The 19,214-nt window shown below is 41.7% G+C and overlaps 1 protein-coding gene across 7 annotated transcripts in view; it reads left to right on the forward strand.

Moving 5' to 3' along the window:
* Positions 1-19,214, forward strand: part of CUL2 (cullin 2) — an 80,796-nt gene that overhangs the window by 45,973 nt on the left and 15,609 nt on the right. For all 7 annotated transcript variants that reach the window (XR_004317535.1, XM_032474057.1, XM_032474056.1 and 4 more), the window contains 11 exons: positions 612-708; positions 805-915; positions 3,844-4,006; positions 7,917-8,041; positions 9,403-9,510; positions 10,208-10,267; positions 10,946-11,074; positions 11,156-11,242; positions 12,229-12,381; positions 12,647-12,724; positions 17,341-17,407. Coding sequence is in view for 6 of the 7 variants with exons in the window: in XM_032474057.1 (XP_032329948.1) it covers positions 612-708; positions 805-915; positions 3,844-4,006; positions 7,917-8,041; positions 9,403-9,510; positions 10,208-10,267; positions 10,946-11,074; positions 11,156-11,242; positions 12,229-12,381; positions 12,647-12,724; positions 17,341-17,407 (1,178 nt within the window). In the remaining variant the exon portion in view is untranslated. The remainder of the gene's footprint in view (positions 1-611; positions 709-804; positions 916-3,843; positions 4,007-7,916; positions 8,042-9,402; positions 9,511-10,207; positions 10,268-10,945; positions 11,075-11,155; positions 11,243-12,228; positions 12,382-12,646; positions 12,725-17,340; positions 17,408-19,214) is intronic.

Raw genomic sequence — 19,214 nt, forward strand, 5'->3', positions numbered from 1 at the left:
GTGGCCATGTCAAAACGCTTCACACTAAGTTACTAAGTGGAGAAATGCCTTTGTGCCTGAGTGGGAGCCGCTGGGGCGCTTGCGGACCTCAGGGACCCAAAGTGGCCCTTAGACGTTGCATCTGGCCCTGCGTTGTACTGAGTGTGCCTTTGAGGAAGGCGTCCCGTCAGACCCCGCCAGGCGTGCTTATGAGGGTTCAGAGACCGAGTTCTCAGACCAGCTCCTCCAGGAATGGAATTGGTGGGAGTAAAAGCCAGGTGTTCTTAACCAGGTGGGGTGTTACCCAGGTGTATTTACAGTCTTGAACTGACAGCCTCATATCCACTCTGTTACAACTGAAGACGTGTCATCTTAGTATCAACATGGTATCTTTCAAGTTTTTCTGTTGTTCATTGAAATTACATCTAATGTGTACATTAACCATCATAAATCTGAATTCAGCTGCGGTATGAAAGTTATCTTTAAGCATCATGCATGCATTGATCTTTAAGATGTTTTATGCACAATGTGATTGGACCAGTAGAAGAGGCAGCCCCACTTTGGCACGTTTCTGTGTATTTCTGTAGATATACTTGTATTCTCAAGAATGTTTTATGTTTTACCTGTTTCAGTGATCGTGGTGGAGAAGACCCAAACCAGAAAGTAATCCATGGGGTTATTAACTCCTTTGTTCATGTTGAACAGTATAAGAAAAAATTCCCCTTAAAGGTAAAAAGCCTCCTTTAAAAACATAAGTCATCAGACCTTTAACTTCTTAAATTGCTTCTTCTCATTTTTAAAATGTGATTTAATTGATTTATTTAGTTTTATCAGGAAATCTTTGAGTCTCCCTTTCTGACTGAAACAGGAGAGTATTACAAACAAGAAGCTTCAAATCTATTACAAGAATCAAACTGCTCACAGTATATGGAAAAGGTAAGAAAGAAAACATGTTAACTCCATCATTTATTATATGTCAGGTGTGGCTTCATTTAACACTAGTTATCCGAGTTAATGTATGTTTTTGGTGGGACGGCTCTGTTTTTCTGGTCCCTGCGCTGGGTTTTAGTCACTGTTCAGCACCTGCTGATAAACCATCGTTCTTGCCATGGCATGTTTTCCAGAAGAAACAGTGCTGTCCCGATTTTTATCGTGGTTGATGCTTTTTCACAAATCCTGATTGCTGGGTTTGCTTATCTTTGAAATTAATATATATTATTCTTGGCAAAATAATACACTGTCTTTTGTGCTTAGTAGACATGTTAGGGAATGAGGTTAAGTGTAGAAGCTGTGTGTTGAGGTTTTACCTTCCTTCCTCTAAATGCAAGGAGAAAGTAGTCAAGATAAAATCGTTCTAGAACTTGCTCTTTTTGTCTAAGTTTTTGGAAGGCTGTGGAAAACCACGAGAAGTTTAATCAGTAAACCAACACGTATTGATTACCATATTTAAAATTCCATGTGTATTTTCTCAGTAGAAGAATATATTATAAATTCAGTCATCATACAAGATACATCAGAAGTTTTTCCTAGTCTTTTCAATCAGCAGTGTTGCATTTTAAACATTTTACTATTGGACGACTTTTGTTAGTTTGTTTACCTTTTAGAAAAGTGAGACGTTGTAAAGGGATGGCTGTGGCGAGGCGTCCCCAGGACGCGGGTCGGGAAGCATCAGGGTCAGCTGGTGTGCTGCTGCCGCCAGGCAGAGCCAGGCCGGGGTCTGGGCTGTTTAATCCTCCTCCTGCTGTGTCGCCGATGAGCTCAGGGGCCCTGAGTGAGGCGTCAGGCGTTTTCCGCCGTCTATGAAGCACAGGTTGCACTGCGTCAGGCGTCTCAGCACATAGCCCTTTTGTACATGTTAGACCCTTGTTGGAGGCTCCAGACCCAGTCCTTGGAAGTGCACCGAGTATCAATGCTGCGTACTCCCCTCTTCATGTCAGGCCCTTGAAACCAGGCTGATAATAAAATGCTTAAAATGCAACACTGCTGATGAAAACACACAAGCAGTGCACAGACAGTGGGAACAACCCAGATGTCTGTCAGGAGTTGGAAGACAGGGAAATGTCCATGCACACAGTGCAATATTGTACAGCCTTCAGTCCGAATAAAGTCCTGACACCTGCGCCCATAGGGGCTAACCTCGGACACGCTAGGAGAGGACAAGTGTCATGTGCTTCCACTTACACGAAGGGTCTGGAGCAGGGGATTCGCAGGGACAGAAGGGAGATTAGAATTTAGCAGCAGGAGGGAAGGGGGTTACTGCCCAGTGGTCACAGAGTAAGTTTGGTGTCATGAGAGTGTTTTGGAAATAGTTGCACAGCATTGTGAATGTAATGAATCGTATTGAATTGTATACTTAAAAATGGTTAAAATGACAGATTTTGTGTTATATATATTTTACCACAATTTAAAAACACTAATAATGTAATATACCAAAAACCATTGAATTGTATACTTTAAATGGGTGGTCACATGATGTGTAAATAGATCTCACACTATTAAAAGGAAAGCCTTTGGAGGTTATGTTTGGAAAAGAGCATTTGTAAGAGTAGTTCATTCGGTTACGACTAATCCTTGTGGCCTCCTGTTTCCCTCTCTGTGTCTTCCCTGGTTGGGCTCTTCCCCAACCACAGGGGGTTTATAGCTGTTCAAAGCTGCACTGAGGCTCTCCAGCCCTGTGTACATTCTCGATATGTGACCCCTGGTCCTCCACTTACTGTCACTTTATTTTTTCCTTTCCCATCCTCCCTCATGTCCCTCAGACTAGTTCCTTTTTGCAGTTAGTTAATCCGTAAGCGGATGACATCGTACTTGTGTGCTGTACATGGCTAAGGCTGTTTTATTTTGAAAGGAAAACACTGACCAAGATGACTTTCTCAGCTGATGAAATACACGGGGGCACCCATTAGTCTAGACACCGTTCTGCCCACCTTGGTTTCTGTGACTTTGCCCTGAACTCCTGGCCCCACAGGCAGCACAGTGGGACGTGAGGACCATGAAACTCAGTCCTGAGCCTCGTTTTCATCAGAGGATGTCTGAGAGGAGTCCGGGAGTGTTGTGTTACTTCCTTCTCAGCATCACCCTTTATGTCCAGGCAGACTCAGCAGTTCTCCCCCAAGCTTAAGGATCCTTCATTCCCTGGGACCAGTCACGCGCAGAAACTCTGGTTCCATAGCGTCACATCACAGAATGTTTTCAAACTAAACTTCTGTAGGGGTATGTGCCGTGCTAGCATGATTTTCATTGCAAATGTGGTTTGTTTTGAGGTAGAAATTAGCCAGATGCTCTGCCTGCTGTCTTTATTAGCTGGTTCTTGTTAATGTTAATCAGTGTATTGTTTGTACCTCAGTGCTTTTTATACAGGATACGCTTTAATAAAGGTCTTGATTGAAATATTTGACTGTGACTTTTTTTGACTTTCAAAAATGTTAATGAAGGCGTTAATGTGATTAGCATTGCGTACTGTTCATGTTTTTTAAGATGAATCAGCATAAAATAGACTAATCTGTGTCCAGTTGATGCAAATTACTTGTTAGTTTGGTAGTTATATATTCGTGAAGTGACCACCTGTTCCAGTTTTTAATATTCACCCACTTGTCCCATTGCCGGTTGAGTTGTCTGTATGTAGGACGATCGAGGTCAGTGAGTGAGGATAAAATGCAGCCTCTTAGCCTTAGGTTTTGTTCATAAGATGGTGAAATGTAGGTGTCAGCTGGAAGCATAAGCAAAATTTTGAAATGATTCATGGAATGTGAGTTTGAATTGATTATATGATTCTTTTTATTACTTTTCCATGTCAGTTGCTTACCGATACTACAGGATTTTTTCCTCATAGTGGCTCATGACTGTAAGAATATATTTCTAAAGGTTCTAGGCAGATTAAAAGATGAAGAAATTCGATGTCGAAAATACTTACATCCCAGTTCGTATACTAAAGTGATTCATGAGTGTCAGCAGCGGATGGTCGCAGACCACTTACAGTTCCTCCACGCAGAGTGTCACAACATCGTCCGGCAAGAGAAGAAGAACGGTAAGTGACACCCCGGCCTCCGTGTGGGTGGAAAGCAGGTGATAAACCCGCTTTCTGCATTGTCCCCAGCCAGCCGAGATTTCAAACATATGTGAGTAACAGTCTCTGGAATATTCAATATGCCTTTTTACAGATTATTAATATTTTAAAAGACTGTTTTGGAAAAGTATATTTTCACATTTTATTCTGAAGTCAAAAGAAAAACTGGGAAAATGTGTTTACACATCACAGGGGCCAATTCCCTTAATACATTAAAAGTTTCTAACAATAATTAATAGAAAAAGGCAAAGAATGTGAAAGAGAAATATAAATAGATTTTAAATATATGGAGATGCTCAATTTCACTCAAAATAGAAGTACAAAATAAAAATACAACGAGATGTTAGCAATAAGCAGTAAAAAAAAAAAATGGAATTTTTTAGAAAAAGAAAATAGTAGTAAAAGTTTTCAAATAGCAGGGAATAAATGTAACAAGACTCATGCCAGACCTACAAGGAGACTAAACACTGTTGAGAGCAACACTGATGCACAGATCAGGGCCGTCCCCTCAAAACCCAAGATTTGTTTTGAGCTCGGGAAGTTAATACTCAGACTAAGAACAGTCAGGACAGCTTTGAAGAGCACGGTAGGAAAGCTGCAGGGTTGCATGACTTACAAAATGGGGCCTTGGCACAAGGTTAGACAGAGACCAGTGGGCTGAAGTAAAAAGCCAGGAAGTAGCCTGAGCACACGTGGACACTTCGTTTAGGACCAAGGTGGCCCTGCAGGGCACTGGGTGCCAGGGCCATTGGCTGCCCGTTTGGAAAAGCAGTGAAATGTGGATCTCTACCTCAAATGCCCTATACAAAATCAATTCATTGTTGGCCTTTGATCGAAAGGGAAAGCAGTGATACATCCAGAATGTAATATAGGAGAGTAACTTGATGACTCTGAGAGCAGAGGAAGATATCTCACATAAAACACAAAAAGCACTGACCACAAAGGAGAGATTGATCAAGTCGACTACCTCAGCATTAAAAACCTTGGGTCAGTGAAGACCGTTAAGACCCTTGGATCATCAGAAGAGCATCACAAGACAGTCAGAGGACAGAAGAGCCAAGAATACATAATGGGGAAAGGCTGACCCTTTTAATAAATGTTTTTGGAAAAACTGGACAGCCACATGCAAAGTAATGGAACTGGACCACTATCTTACACCATATACAAAAGTTAACTCAAAGTGAATTAAAGACTTGAACATAGGACTGGAAGCCATAAAACTTCTATAAGAAAATGTAGGCCGTAAGCTCCGTGACATCTGTCCTGGCGATGTTTTTTGGATCTGACAGCAAAAGCAAAGGTAACGGAAGCAAAAATAAACAAGTGGGATGACATCAGACTTTTTAAAAAGCTTCTGCACAGCAAAGAATCCACCAACAAAATGAAAAGGCAGCCTTCTGAATGGGAGAAGGTGTTTGCAAATCCTGTGTCTGATAAGGGATAAATATCTAAGATATATAAAGGATTCACACAACTCAGTAGAAAAAAATGATTAAAAAATGAGCAGAGTATCTGGATGAACATTTTTCCAAAGAGACACACAGACGGCCAGCAGGTACATGAAAAGGTGCTCAACACCCCTAGTCCTCAGAGAAATGCAGATTCAAACCACGGTGAGGTGGCACTTGCAGCGTGGCTGTCATCAAAAAGACTAGAAGTAACAAATGTTGGCGAGGATGTGGAGAGACGGGAGGTGTTGTGCGTGGTTGGTGGGAATGTAAATTGGTGTGGCCACTATGAAAAACAGTGTGGAGTTTCCTCAAAAATAATAAATAGGACTATCATATGACCTAGGAATTCTACTTCTGGGTATTTCTCCAAAGAAAATGAAAACACAAACCCAAGAAGATACATGTTTATTTTAGCATTATTTATAGTAGCCAAGATAAGGAAACAGCCTGAGTGTCCATCAGTGGATGAATGGATAAAAATACACAAACACACATGCACGATGAAATATCATTCAGCCATAAAAACATAATGAAATCTTACTGTTTTGTCACAACATGGATGGACCTCGAAGGCATTGTGCTAAATGAAATAAAGTCAGAGAAAGAAAAATACCGCAGGACCTCACTTGCATATGAATCTAACAAACAAACTGGCAGATACGGAGAACCTGTCAGTGGTTGCCAGAGTCTCAGGGGTGGGTGAAGAGGGTTGAAAGGTACAAATTTCCAGTTATTAAAAAAACACTCAGGGGGATGTGATAATATACAGCATGTGACACTAGTTAATAACACTGTGTTGTATATTTGAAAGTTGCCAAGAGGGTAGATTTTTAAAGTTCTCATCAGAAGAAAAATCACTGTAGATATGCATGGTGATGGATGTTAACTAGACTCGCGGTGGTGACCGTTTTACAACATGTACAAATGCTAAATCACTGTTACAAACTTGAAGCTCATACAATGTTATATGTCAGCTACGCCTCAGAAAAAAAGGAGACAGTCATAGGGTCACATATTTGCGATAGCTGAGAGAGTTTTATGTCCAGAATATAAAACAGTCAAGAAATTTGAACAGGCGCTGCAGAGTAGAGACTATCCAGATGGCCAGGGAACATGTTAAAAGGCTCTCAGTCTCACTAAAATAGGGAATGCCAATTAAACCACACTGAGTTGTCAGTACTAATCCCGTTTTGATATAAAATGAAGAAGACTGGAAATAACGTGTTTGGAAGTGTGTGGAGTAATGGAAACTTGTTACACGCCGGACCAAGAGTATAAATCGATGCAGCCACCGGGACAGACGGACCGTGACCGCTGCTGCTGAGCAGACGTGTCCCTCGTGGTCCAGCCTCGCTCTCCTGGGTGTCCTCCCCACCGCCCAGCTCGCGTGCACACACACACAAAAAGACATGTACGTGCGTGCTCACAGCAGTGTTGTCTGTGATGCTCCAAACTGGCAGCAGCTGAGGCGCCCAGGAGCAGCAGAGGGGTGGGGGTGGACAGGGCACAGCTGCACACAGCACGGGTGGACCCCAGGAGCGAGGCGAGTCGGGGAACCAGACGCGGAGGGTCCGTGATTGCGTTTTCACAGTAGTTCAGAGCAGGCGGAGCTAGTCTGTCCTGACGGTGGTGACCTTTGCAGAAGAACTAGGAGGAGTGGTCCGGGAGCAGTGTGAAGAAGGCTTTGGGGTGCAGGGAACATCTGTTTCTTACCGTGGGTGGTGATAACTGGGGCGGGGGGGGGGGCGTTCACATGCGACAGATTGTTGAGATGTACACTTAAATGGTTTGTAGGCTTTTCTGTGTGTTATACGTCAATAAAAAGTTTAAAAACCACTATACTGAAGTGTCATTTCCACCCCTCAGTGCAGAGATCAAAACGCTTGGTGACACATTGTCGCCAGGGAGCTCCTGGCTTCTGGGAACTGTCTGGAACCCTCGCACAGTGGGCCTGCCTCGCAGGTTTACGCTGCAAGTGGTCTTGCCCGTGGGGATGTCAGTCGTGACAGTAGTGTCGGCACTGGAGCAGGCAGTTTCCCATCAGTTGCTAAGGAGTCGCAGTGGAGCATGTGACGGGCAGTGGTGCCAGGTGGTGGCACAGTGTGAGGAGAGGCTGTGTGTCCTGACATGAAGGGTCTTGGGGTGAGAGGTGGTTCTGCAGTTGCAGACAGTCCACCGGTCTCCCATGCTGTCTGTGTAAAAGGGGCAGAGGTGGGAACCGGGGATTTCCCTGACCAGGTAGGAAGCAGCCCTGAAGGCCACCAGGCCACCACCATGTGGCTCTCCGGGAAGAGGACTGGGTGACAGGGTGGGCCCCGCATGCCCTTCTGTAATCATGCATTTGAACTGTATGTTACCTAGTGTATTAAAAATATTTTGAACTATTTGGAAGTTTGTTAATGGCATTTCTGTCCCCTCAGACATGGCGAACATGTACGTTCTCCTCCGCGCTGTGTCCACCGGCCTACCTCACATGATTCAGGAGCTGCAGGACCACGTCCACGACGAAGGCCTTCGGGCGACTGGCAACCTTGCTCAGGAAAACGTGAGTCCGCGCAGGCTGGGCGCCTGCTCGGCTGCCATGGGGCTTTTCTTTTGACTTGGCTGTTGTAAACCGTGAGGGAGGAGTCCCGCCATGCCCGCAAATGAAGCGTCTTTATTAAAATGTTCTGAACCTAGACTGTGTTGGACACGTTTTGGAATTAATCGCATTATTAGAAAATCGGTGAGAGAGACAGACTTCTCAGTCTCACTGCTGTGTCCAGTTAGCAGTTGCTGACCAGCTTCTCACAGAAAAGCACGTTTCTGTGTCTAAATAACTGTGTTCCTGTGTGGCTGGCGTTGGCGTTGGGTGAGTAGCAGCAGTGTCAGTCATTGCTAGCACAGACTGCTTGCAGTCCGGTTTCCTTTCACATGCTCTGAGTTGGATCGCCCGGGAAGCGAGTCTGGGTTGAAGCATTCTTCCCTAAATACGTGCTTTCCACCCAGAGTGCCCAGCAGGGACTCAGGTCCCTGACATCTCCTCTCAAGGGTCCCCTGCCAGTTGGACAGCCGTTCACAGCAGGGTGTCCCTCCTGTCAGAGTGCACTCCTGTTGGCAGGTTTTGCTGGACTGCGCTCCTTGTTTTTACTCGTAATGGTTGACAGATAAGATAGGTATGACAGGAAATGCTACTTCTCTTTCTGTTTTTGTAAAACTGTTTGTTTGTATTGTTCAGGTCTGCTGGCCTGTATTATTTATTAGGCTTATTGGTTTTTTACTGGTTTTTCATGTTCAGGGTGTTGAACGACTAGGCACAGGGCGTGGTGTTGAGTTGTGGGCAGCAAACATGAGGGGACGCCCTTGCAGGAGACTCAACATCATTGTAGCTGACTCGGGGTCTTTGGTCCAGCTGCACAGTTAGCCCCATTGATTTAAGAGAGAAAATTCATCTTTCATACTGCTGGGTGTTTCTTCCCTCTGAGACGTGGGGACCTGCCCTGCCCAGCTCTCGGGGTCTCAGCTCTCACGGATGATAGCTTTCTGACTTCTCCCCTCTCTCCGCCTTCAGTGGCTTGAAGGCTGTTTTGGTTTATGTAATCCTCTCTGAAACTGAGAGGCCTGGTGCTCCGACTGTGTCTTGTTACACTTACAATGCGGAATTCCAGCGCCGGGCAGAAGTGTGTTTTCAGTGGGCTCTGCTGGCAGAGGAACCTGCATTTCTGGTGTTGAATGAAAACTAAGTTCAACATCAAAGCATTAGATTTTTAAGACCATCTTAGCTAAAAACAGTTTTTGAGGGTGGGTGTTGTCTGTAACATTAATTTGCTTGGGGAAATCTTTGCTCTTAAATAGTTCTTCACTAAGCCTCATTACATCCTTGAACTTCTTAAAATAAGCTTTGTACTTTGTATTTCATGTCTTTAGATGCCAACACTATTTGTGGAGTCGGTTTTGGAAGTACACGGTAAATTTGTTCAACTTATCAACACTGTTTTGAATGGTGATCAGCACTTTATGAGTGCATTGGACAAGGTAACTTTTTAGTACATGTTTCTTTATATAAAATACTCTTCACTTAATCATTCTTTAAGGCAGTTCCAGAACTAGGGCTTCTAAATGTGAGATTTCTAGTCTGGACACAGAGATTAACCTTAACAACCAATTTCATAGTGAAAGTCAAAACTGAAGTATGTAACTTACAACTTTTAAGTGAATAACTGAATGATTAAATCAAATGCTTAAATCAGAAGGGTATTGAACTTCCCATGATTATGCTAGATGAGAATTGTTAATAAACTAGTATGTTCTGAAAAATACATGTGTAATTTTAATATTCTTTAGTGCTCATTTTTCCTTTGAATTTAATATTTGGATGATATTCAAAAGAAATACTATTTTTATAAACTTTTTCATTTAAATTTGCTTACATGGTTGTAGTTAGATTTTTAAAAATTTAGTCTTATTTTATCTGTGTTCAAGCATCACTAATGAATTATACAGAGTAACTTTCAGCAGGAGCAGGATGTATAATTACTCTAATTACCCTGAAGGCTACAGGGAGGGGGGTTTGCCCTGTGTTAGGTATGGAAACAGTACCAACAGACTAGCACCAGGACGCTGTGTCTGGGGTGGGGTGGTGACTTCTGGACGCACAGATTACAGCATGCACTGAGCCAGCTGATTTTTACCCTGTTACTGGTGGCCAATTCCTGGTCTGTCTTCTGTTTAGGCCCTTACATCAGTTGTAAACTACAGAGAACCCAAGTCTGTTTGCAAAGCCCCTGAGCTGGTAAGTTTGATGGTTGCTTAAATGTATTATAAAAAATCAGTATTAGAAAATGAAAGGTGAGGAGAATGTCAAATTAATTTGTTTTTGTAGCGTTTTTCAGAAAAGTAGATGAAATTAAATTATTAAAAATAAAACCTGATTGACATATATAATTTGACATTCATTTAAGGAATGAATAGATCATTTCTATAGCCTTTTCCTAGGAAATAATCAAAGGAGAAAATATCCCATTTTACAAAGTTTGGGTTTGAAAGTATGACTGCTTTAAAATAGTTTGCATTACTTTTCATAGAGATTTTATTTTATCTGAAGTTTAAAGGGAATGTGATGAAAAATGATAACCTTTAAAGGCAACTTGCTTACAAGGTTGTAAGATTTTTTAAAAGTATTTGTTTCATGTCGGAAATTAAAGAACTGCTCAAAACTCACCTAGGTGTTCCCACTGAAACTGCTGTTGGTTTTTTATTGATCATTAAGTGTTGGTTAGATTTTTGACTTGTTTATAGTTTTTTTTTTAATTTATCTGCCAATGTGTATTTTAAGTTCTTCAGTGCATGTCCATGATTTTTAAAACGTAAGCTTTAGGCTAGTGAAGACCCTTGGTCTCATTTTGTGAGGCTGCCACGTTCCTCCTTGAGAAGGCTCCTTCCTGAGAGTTTCTGTTGATTTCTCTTTGAGCTTGCTAAGTACTGCGACAACCTGCTGAAGAAATCAGCAAAGGGCATGACCGAGAACGAGGTCGAGGACAAGCTCACGAGCTTCATCACCGTCTTCAAATACATTGATGACAAGGATGTTTTTCAAAAGGCAAGTTATGAGTCGAGAAGTTTTATGTGTGATTTAAATCATCAGAAAGGAAGTAATCTTTTAAAATATTTTTTAATGCAGTTCTACGCGAGAATGCTGGCGAAACGTTTAATTCATGGGTTATCTATGTCTATGGATTCTGAAGAAGCCATGATCAATAAATTAAAGGTACTGTAGGCCTTTGGTACGAATCACGTCCTAGAAATTACTCCACTAGCACACAGAGACATTCATGGTAGCCTCTGAGTGACACCAGGAAGTAATCCATCAGCAGGTGGCGGATGAATGTACAGCGATATAGTCATGGCGGGGGGTGCACATGCTGTGTTAGAGGACACAGGCTCTCTGCGTGTTGGTACAGAATCACCCACAGGATGAGCAGTGTTAACTTTGCAAAAGACGTGTTATTCACAAGTCAACATGGCTGATATATTCCTTTAAGTACAAGTTTTGGAGTACATTTGAATTTCAGTTCGTTTTTACATCATTGTAGCTTCCGTGCTGATGAGAATAAGTAGTAACTGATTCAGGTTTGTCCTGAGTTACTCGGTACTTGATAAGTTTCCTGTGTGGTAGACCCTGGATGTGCAGTCCTTTTGAAATATACAAAAAAAAACTTACCTATTAATTTTTAAAGGTAATGTTAACAAAGTTTTTTATATCCCAGGGCTAGAGGTCCAGATTTTCTGACCTGGTGATGACAGTTTTGAACAATTTCAAAGAAATAGATTTCTCCGTGACCCCATTGATGGCATTAAATACATGTCTCAGTGTCCTCCTTTTAAAACTGACTGCAGACTCAGGTGCTCCCAGTTACCTTCCACGTGTGTCTGATGCTGTCTGTAAGCCTTACAGAGTGTTTCACACACAGTGATGGAGCATTCTGTAGTGTTGAAACAGTGTACAGATTTATAGGAAGGCTCTTAAAGGGAGATTTGTCATTTCATAAATATCTGTTTTAATTCACTTACTTAATCTGCATTAAAAAAGGGAATTTTGGGAAGGGTCTGAGTAGCTGTTTTGGGTCACGACTAGCACACGCCTGTGTGACGTGCGAGCAGGACCCTGGTCAGACCTGCTGGCAGAGCGTGCTTATCAGTGTGCTTTATTATTTTTGTTTTTAAATCATCTATTTTTTAAACTTTTTTTTGCAGCAAGCCTGTGGTTATGAATTCACCAGCAAGCTGCATCGGATGTACACAGATATGAGCGTCAGCGCGGACCTCAACAATAAGTTCAACAACTTCATCAAGAGTCAGGACACAGCGATAGACTTGGGAATTAGTTTTCAGATATATGTTCTCCAGGTACGCGTGTGCGTCTTCCTGTGGCGTTGTTCACTCAGCGTTGCAGATCCTGTGGCGCAGAGGAGCGATAAGCAGCTGCCGGGCTGCCTTTCTTCCAGTCAGAGGATTGTCACTGGTAAAGGGACAAGTTATGTCGATTTGGAATGAAAGGTGCTGAGCTAGTAACACTGAAGGGTTTTCTCAAAATTTTGAGGAGGGAGATCATTGTGTACACATGTCCTTTCGAGGGAGATTCTGTCCATTTACTTGCTGTCTTCTCATCCAGGCTGGCGCGTGGCCTCTCACTCAGGCTCCTTCATCTACATTTGCAATTCCCCAGGAATTGGAAAAAAGTGTACAGATGGTAAGTTTGCATAAAATATATTGGAAGACCTAAGGAATTTTAATAGTTGTGTTCATGTTACATGACTTTAAATATTTTTCCAAAGTCTTAAGGGCTCATGTGATATAAAAATACATTCATAAGTTGTGGGTAGTCTGCCTTGTAGGAAGAGTATAAATTATTATGATTACTAATATTAAAATAAAATGCTTAGAGAGTCAGACAGTTCTTTGTCAAAGCGCATCTCTTATTCTTAGTAAATCTGTTATCTGGCTTAAGCAGTTTTAAATTACAAAAATTTTGATATTAGAAGAAAGTTTAGGATCCAGTACTTAAACAGTCACTCTCATTTTTCATTTGAATGTTGAACCATTTTAATAATTCATCTTATAAAAGTTAGTTTTATTTCTGGGCTGTAATTTAGGTAAATATATAGACTGAAATATTCTAGAAAAAATGGATGGAAACTGGAAAATGCAAATAAAAATGGTTTGTAAATGTGACTAAATAGAAACTTTAGAATACTTACCAAAAGTTTTTAAATAGACGCTGGAGACCACACCCTTGATGGCTGTTGAGCTGTAACTCACACACCACACGGCTCAGTTCGTTCCAGCAGGTGTGACAGAGCGCACGGCCTGGGCGGCTTGTCAACAGCAGAGCCTGAGTTCTCGCACAGGTCCGTAGGCTGGACGGTCAAGGTCAGGGTGCCAGCCCTCTGCGGGTCACAGACTGCTGGCTGGGTACTCATGTGGTGGCAGGGGCTGGGGATTGTAAGAGCACTAATGCCACTGGGTGAGGGCTGCTACCTCATGATCCAAACACCGGCCAGAGGCCCCACCTCCTAAAACCAGCACACTGGGCACCAGAATTTCAACATACGAATTTGAGGAGACACAGACGTTCAGATCACAGCACTCTACTGGTTCACTCATTTCAAGTGTCCACTTTCAGTGGTTTTCAGTGTATTCACAGAGCTGTGCAGCCATCAGCACCATTAATTTTAGAACATTTTTATTACCCTAAAAGAAACTGTCTTCCCATTCGTCACTCCTCACTGTGCCCACCTTCGTCCCGCCGCCCCAGCCCCAGGCAGGCTGAGCTCCTTCTCTGTAGAGTTGCCTGGTTTAGACAGGACTCATGGTCCCTTGGGACTGACTTCACGCACTTCGCAGGGTGTTGGGTCCATCCTGCCGTCCTGGATCAGCAGTGCCCCCTTTTCACTGCCGAATGGTGTTCTGTCGTGCGGGTGTACCACGTCCTGTTTTCGCCCATCAGTGATGGCATGTGTGCCCTTCCTGCCTTTTTGGCATGTGCATAATTCTGCTACGGAGATGACATTCATGCACAAGGTTTTGATTGGATGAGCATGTTTTCATTCCTCTTGAAACTGACCCTTTTTGATTCTCTAACTCACCAGAAGAGGCCTCTTATTTCTCGATCTGGTGGAAGTTTGGGCAGCATTTTTTCCCAGCAGGATCTTCATTATCTTTTAGTCTTTAAATATTTGGGCAGTAACTGAAGGTTGTGAATCAGGTTATGCGTATGCTTATGAAGTTTAAAATGAAACTGTTCCTTCATTACACTGTTTCCTAGAGATGCTCACAATGTGTAGTTTTAATCTTTTTTAAAAGTACATTATTTTTGTTTCTTTCAAAATAAAGATTATAAAACAAATAACACAATGTAAGCTCTGGAATCAAAATTCCTGGTTTTAAATGTCTGTTCTGTCATTTACTGTGCTCTGTGACTTTGGGCAGATAACTTTCTAATTTTCCTGTTAACTGGTAATACCATCTCAACTGTTGATATGAAGATGAAACGAGAGAATGTGAAGCACTTAGCCGATCTAGTAAGAACTCAAGAAGTGGTCTTGATGGTGGAAGAAGCAGTAGTTAATGGCAACAGGAGTGGTAAGAGCAGACTCGCATGGACGACCAGGTGGATTTTGAGATGCCGCACTAAGACAGACTTTCAGAATAGGAGTCTAATTTAGGATTCTTCGCATCTTTGAGAAGGCGGAAAGCACAAACCGTGCTAGAAACTATGGAGAAGTGCACCCGTCCGGATGGGCGGACTGTGATCCCAGAGTTGGGGGTGGGGGGAGGGGGGGGGGACCAGGTAAAGCACTCTGATGTATTTGTGACCAGGCAAGCAAAAGAAAACTGACCTCTTGCCTTTGGCAGCTTTAAAACTTATTCCTTCTTAAGAGCCGGCTTTAATAAATTTTCTTTTTAACTTTGTTGTTCTCTTTCCCCTTGAAATAATTATTTTGCAGTAATTACTGGAATATTGGAATAAGCCCCTTAAACTTAATTTATTAACAAATGGCCTTCCCCAGGTCCCAGTGTCCTCATTTCCAGACAAGGCAGCATGTTTCTCTCTGGCTGCCGAATGGCGGTTCCGGGAGTGCTGTTCTCTCCACTTGGACTTTCTCTGGTTACCAGTAGAGGGAGTCTGTCCTTTCATTTTTTCCCCTAGTAAATCCAAGTTTTCAGTTACGTAAGAATGAAAATTCGTCTGTGTATTTAATACTGTACATTTTTTAATCTTAAGTTAATTAAATTAATTCATCTTGCCTTAATGATCATTTGTATATTTCACATCTTTACCTTAAATATAGCTGACTATCAGAAATCATGTCCATTTTACATAAATGTATCTTAAAACTACGGAATTAAGCTTTATTTAAAAGTAATTTATTTTGCATATTAGGCCAATAAATCTTAATTGTTATCCTGTATCTGTACCTGGTCCCCAAACCTGAATAACACTGAAGAGGTGCAAAGTCGTGTGTATTAATGCAGCTCCATTTGAAGCAAATAAGCTCAAGTGTGAGATGTTCGTTTTTGAGGTTCTTTGAGCTCTAATTAATGCCCTCAAATGGGATTTGAAAAATGCTGCCTCTTAGCCTGACTGTTGTGACTGTTAAGTCTGACTTTAAAATGAGGTTTAGTCAAGGTATATTTCTTACTAATACACTTTGATAGCAATTATTTAATGATGTAATTAAGCAAGATTTTACAGCTTTTATCTTATAACACCAGGTGAATTTGTAATACTCTAATTTGGAACTGAATCCTTTGGTTCTTTACTGGCTGTAGAAAGGAGAATCTTTATCACCAGATTTTAACTTGAAGGTAAAGGAGTGTTGGGCGTACTGAGGGCACCGTCAGTAAACCATTCCTGAGGGCACTGGTTGCTGGTAGTATAAAGAGAGAAAGCGTGTGCCTCAGAGCGTGGACTAGGACATCCTAAAGCTAGCTTTGCACTATATTAATTTATAAAGAGCATTTCCAAGGTTGGTTTTATTAGTTTCAGAAATGTTTTATCTTGCTTTTGTCTACAAACTCATTGTAAGTGTTTCATAGTTAAACTACAAAGTGTGTCATGATCGCTGAGTCTTGTCGGCACCTGTGGGGATGGCTGGTTAGTCAGGCGAACCTCTGAGACCCTTTACGATGCACTTTGGTTCTGTCTAGGTTAGGGTGAGGCAGGAAAGCTTCCATGTTCCATGTGCCAGTCCTGTCACATTTGTCGTGTGGAGGGGTTGGTGGATTTGCTCACAGAGGAGGGTGCCCCCAGGAGGGAAGGGTGCTGAGTGTCACCCCCATGACTAGGCGGACTTGGAGCAACCCCTGAAGGACTCACTGAGTCCCGGCTGGCACCGTGATGTTCTACTGTGAGGGGGTCGGATGCTGCCGGTAGCTTTCTTTAAACTTCTTTTTGAGAGCATGGAAGGTCAAGTTTGAAACACAGATAAAAGCTTTACATATATTACATCTGGCACATCATGCTGAAAATATGTTCGCGATTCTGAATTGTGACAAAATGCGTTTCCTTATTTTTCAGGTTTATAAGGAAGTTGAGGTTTTGCCCTTTTTACATTTTAGCATCATTTTCTCACTGTAATTATGCACTAGCTCTTTTAAAGATGTGAACTCTGTGTTTATGGTCTGACGTCCTACATTCAATCCAAGGAAGGAGTTTTTAAAATTTCAGAGCTAGGTTAATAGATTTTTTTTTTTAAGAGTTTAGGAAAGTTTAATAGGGACACTGCTATAGGCAACAGCAGGCCCACAGGCGAGAGGTGCCTGTGTGAGGCTGTAAACAGAATGTTAAATTTAATAACATCAACAGAAGTTACAAAGGCGAGTACTCCGGGCTGTGTTTGTATGTGGGAGTTAAATCGAAGATGTCACTTTAGTAGCATCCACTGGTGTTAATTGACCTGACCCTTCAGCAAGGGTGTCTGTTGGCAAATAGGAGATGAGGAATGGAAGTACGCTTTCTATTTTCATATTGAAATGTATATGAGAGTGTTTTTGGTCAGTGATTTGTATTTATAAAGTCCAAAATGATAATTTCTGGGTTTATACCAAAAGTCAGATTTGCAGGGCCGTGGGTTGGGGGAGAATATGGCCTGGTGTGAGTGAGCAGAGCTGGGCTCCAGTTTGCGCGGTCTTCATCAGGAGCTTGCATGCGTGTTCCCTCACTGGTACAACCAAGAAATGTGCCACGTGGGCTGTAGTCTCTCCTAACACAAGCTTTCCTGTTACTTTTTTAGTATACTGAGAGCCACATGAGTTATGTTGTAGTAGCTGAAAATAATGTGATTCCTCTTTTCTTTTTTACAGTTTGAATTATTTTACAGCCAGCATTTCAGTGGAAGGAAACTTACATGGTTGCATTATCTTTGTACAGGTAAAATGCATTTAATGATATGTAGTTTAATGGAACTTACCTGATGTGTTAAAAATTTGGAAAAAGATTTCTGTATAGTCTCGTTACAGTTTTTTTTCTTCCCTGATTACAGTTTTTAACCTTCTCTTCATCTTTCTGGTTACCATTAAAGCAACTAATAATGACATTCAAGCGCAGCACTTTTTAATAGTATTTTATGGTTATGCTGCTTCTAAAGGAAGTTTCCGAATCTTACAATGGTTTATTGCATTCCTGTAGCAAGCCACTTGTTACAGATATTAAAACCCAGACTTGATGAGTCAATATTCCTGAAAACCTGTTTTCTCTAGATATGCCAGGTCGCCTCAGAGATTTCCCGAACTACTGCAGCATCACAGGGAGACCCGCCCGCTGATTTTTATTTGTGGTGCTGTAGTGAACGGCAGTAGAAGATGCTTTCCCAGAATGTCCCAGTAAACTTCCAGTACTTTCCAATTTTACGAAAGTTTCATCAAAATCTGATTTCCTTAGCTTTTTTCTGGAGCAGTGGGGTCACTTACTGGAAAGTAGGATTAATACCTTAAATGCCTGGAGACTGTGTGCGGTTACTCTAAGCTGCCTGAAGGTGTTATTGGTAAAGAAGACACTCTGATTTTATCTACTTTTGCTAAAGCTATGCTTTGAAGAGTGCATTGAGTCAGCTTTCCCTTTGTGTAAGAAGACAGTGTGTATGTGTTAATGTTTCCAGAAACGGTACAGGAAAATCAGATCAGTGCCGTAACTTCACTAGGAAGTTCACTCACCTGAGAGAAGCTTCATCTGCGTGGTCTCCCTGAAGTGCCATCAGTTGATTACTTTACACTTAGACTAGGACGTCCCAGCTAGTCTAGTTAGTGATACATACTACTACATAATAATTAGTACATGGTAACACATACTACGTTAAGTTTACTGAACAAGTTGGGCGTTTTATTTTTTCAATAGTTTGTGAAATAGATGTTCATCGACATTCTTAGGTGGTCACTTAGTAGCTAGCCTTGAATTTTACATCTGTTGTGAGTTTTTTCTGTTCTCATTTAGTGTATATAATTGACTTTAAGGAAAAAACATCCCCGGACCAGTGCTTTAATGTACTTGAATTAAATTTACTTTTACTTCCTCTAAATATCTGTCTTGGGGAGTTTAAACTCTCTTCATAACAATCAGTCTGTTTCCTGAAGTGATTTTGATGAGGGACTCACTTTTTTGATGTTTGGCAACTAGGTATACGGAGGATGAAAGAAAAAACTATGTACATAGCTTCTGCCATTGGGATTTGGCCTGAAAACTGTTAGCAGTAATGCCGAAGCAGGAGAGAGAGCAACTTACCTTTCTCTGTTCTGAAGTAAATTCCCAAACTGGTCCGTAGTAACCAGATGTTGGGAGCTCTTTCCTTTGTTTTGTCTTGTTTTAGTGTCTTGTGTCTGTGTCTTAGTTAAAGCCAAACAGTTTCTTCCTTTCGAAAAGAGATGTTAACCTTGTAAATTTATTTCTTAATTTGAATCACTGAAAGCACTGAAAATACCTGTGATCTTATCAGTGAAACTGTTGAGTAAAGTTTTATTTTGTTTTTGTATGTATGTGCGTATATATGTATGTATTCATTCATTCATTCATTCATTCATTTAACAAAAGGACCTCAAGCAACACCTGTGTTTAGGGCACTTGCTGCAGGGTGCCTGCATGTGTCCTGAGGCTCCTGGGCACCTTTAAAACACTGGCTCTGAGCCTAGACCCATCACTGGGAGTTCTGTTTCTTGAGAACCTCTCTCTTATAAAAGTATGTAAT

Source organism: Camelus ferus, chromosome 35 (genome assembly GCF_009834535.1).
Source record: "Camelus ferus isolate YT-003-E chromosome 35, BCGSAC_Cfer_1.0, whole genome shotgun sequence".
Lineage (NCBI taxonomy): Eukaryota > Metazoa > Chordata > Mammalia > Artiodactyla > Camelidae > Camelus > Camelus ferus.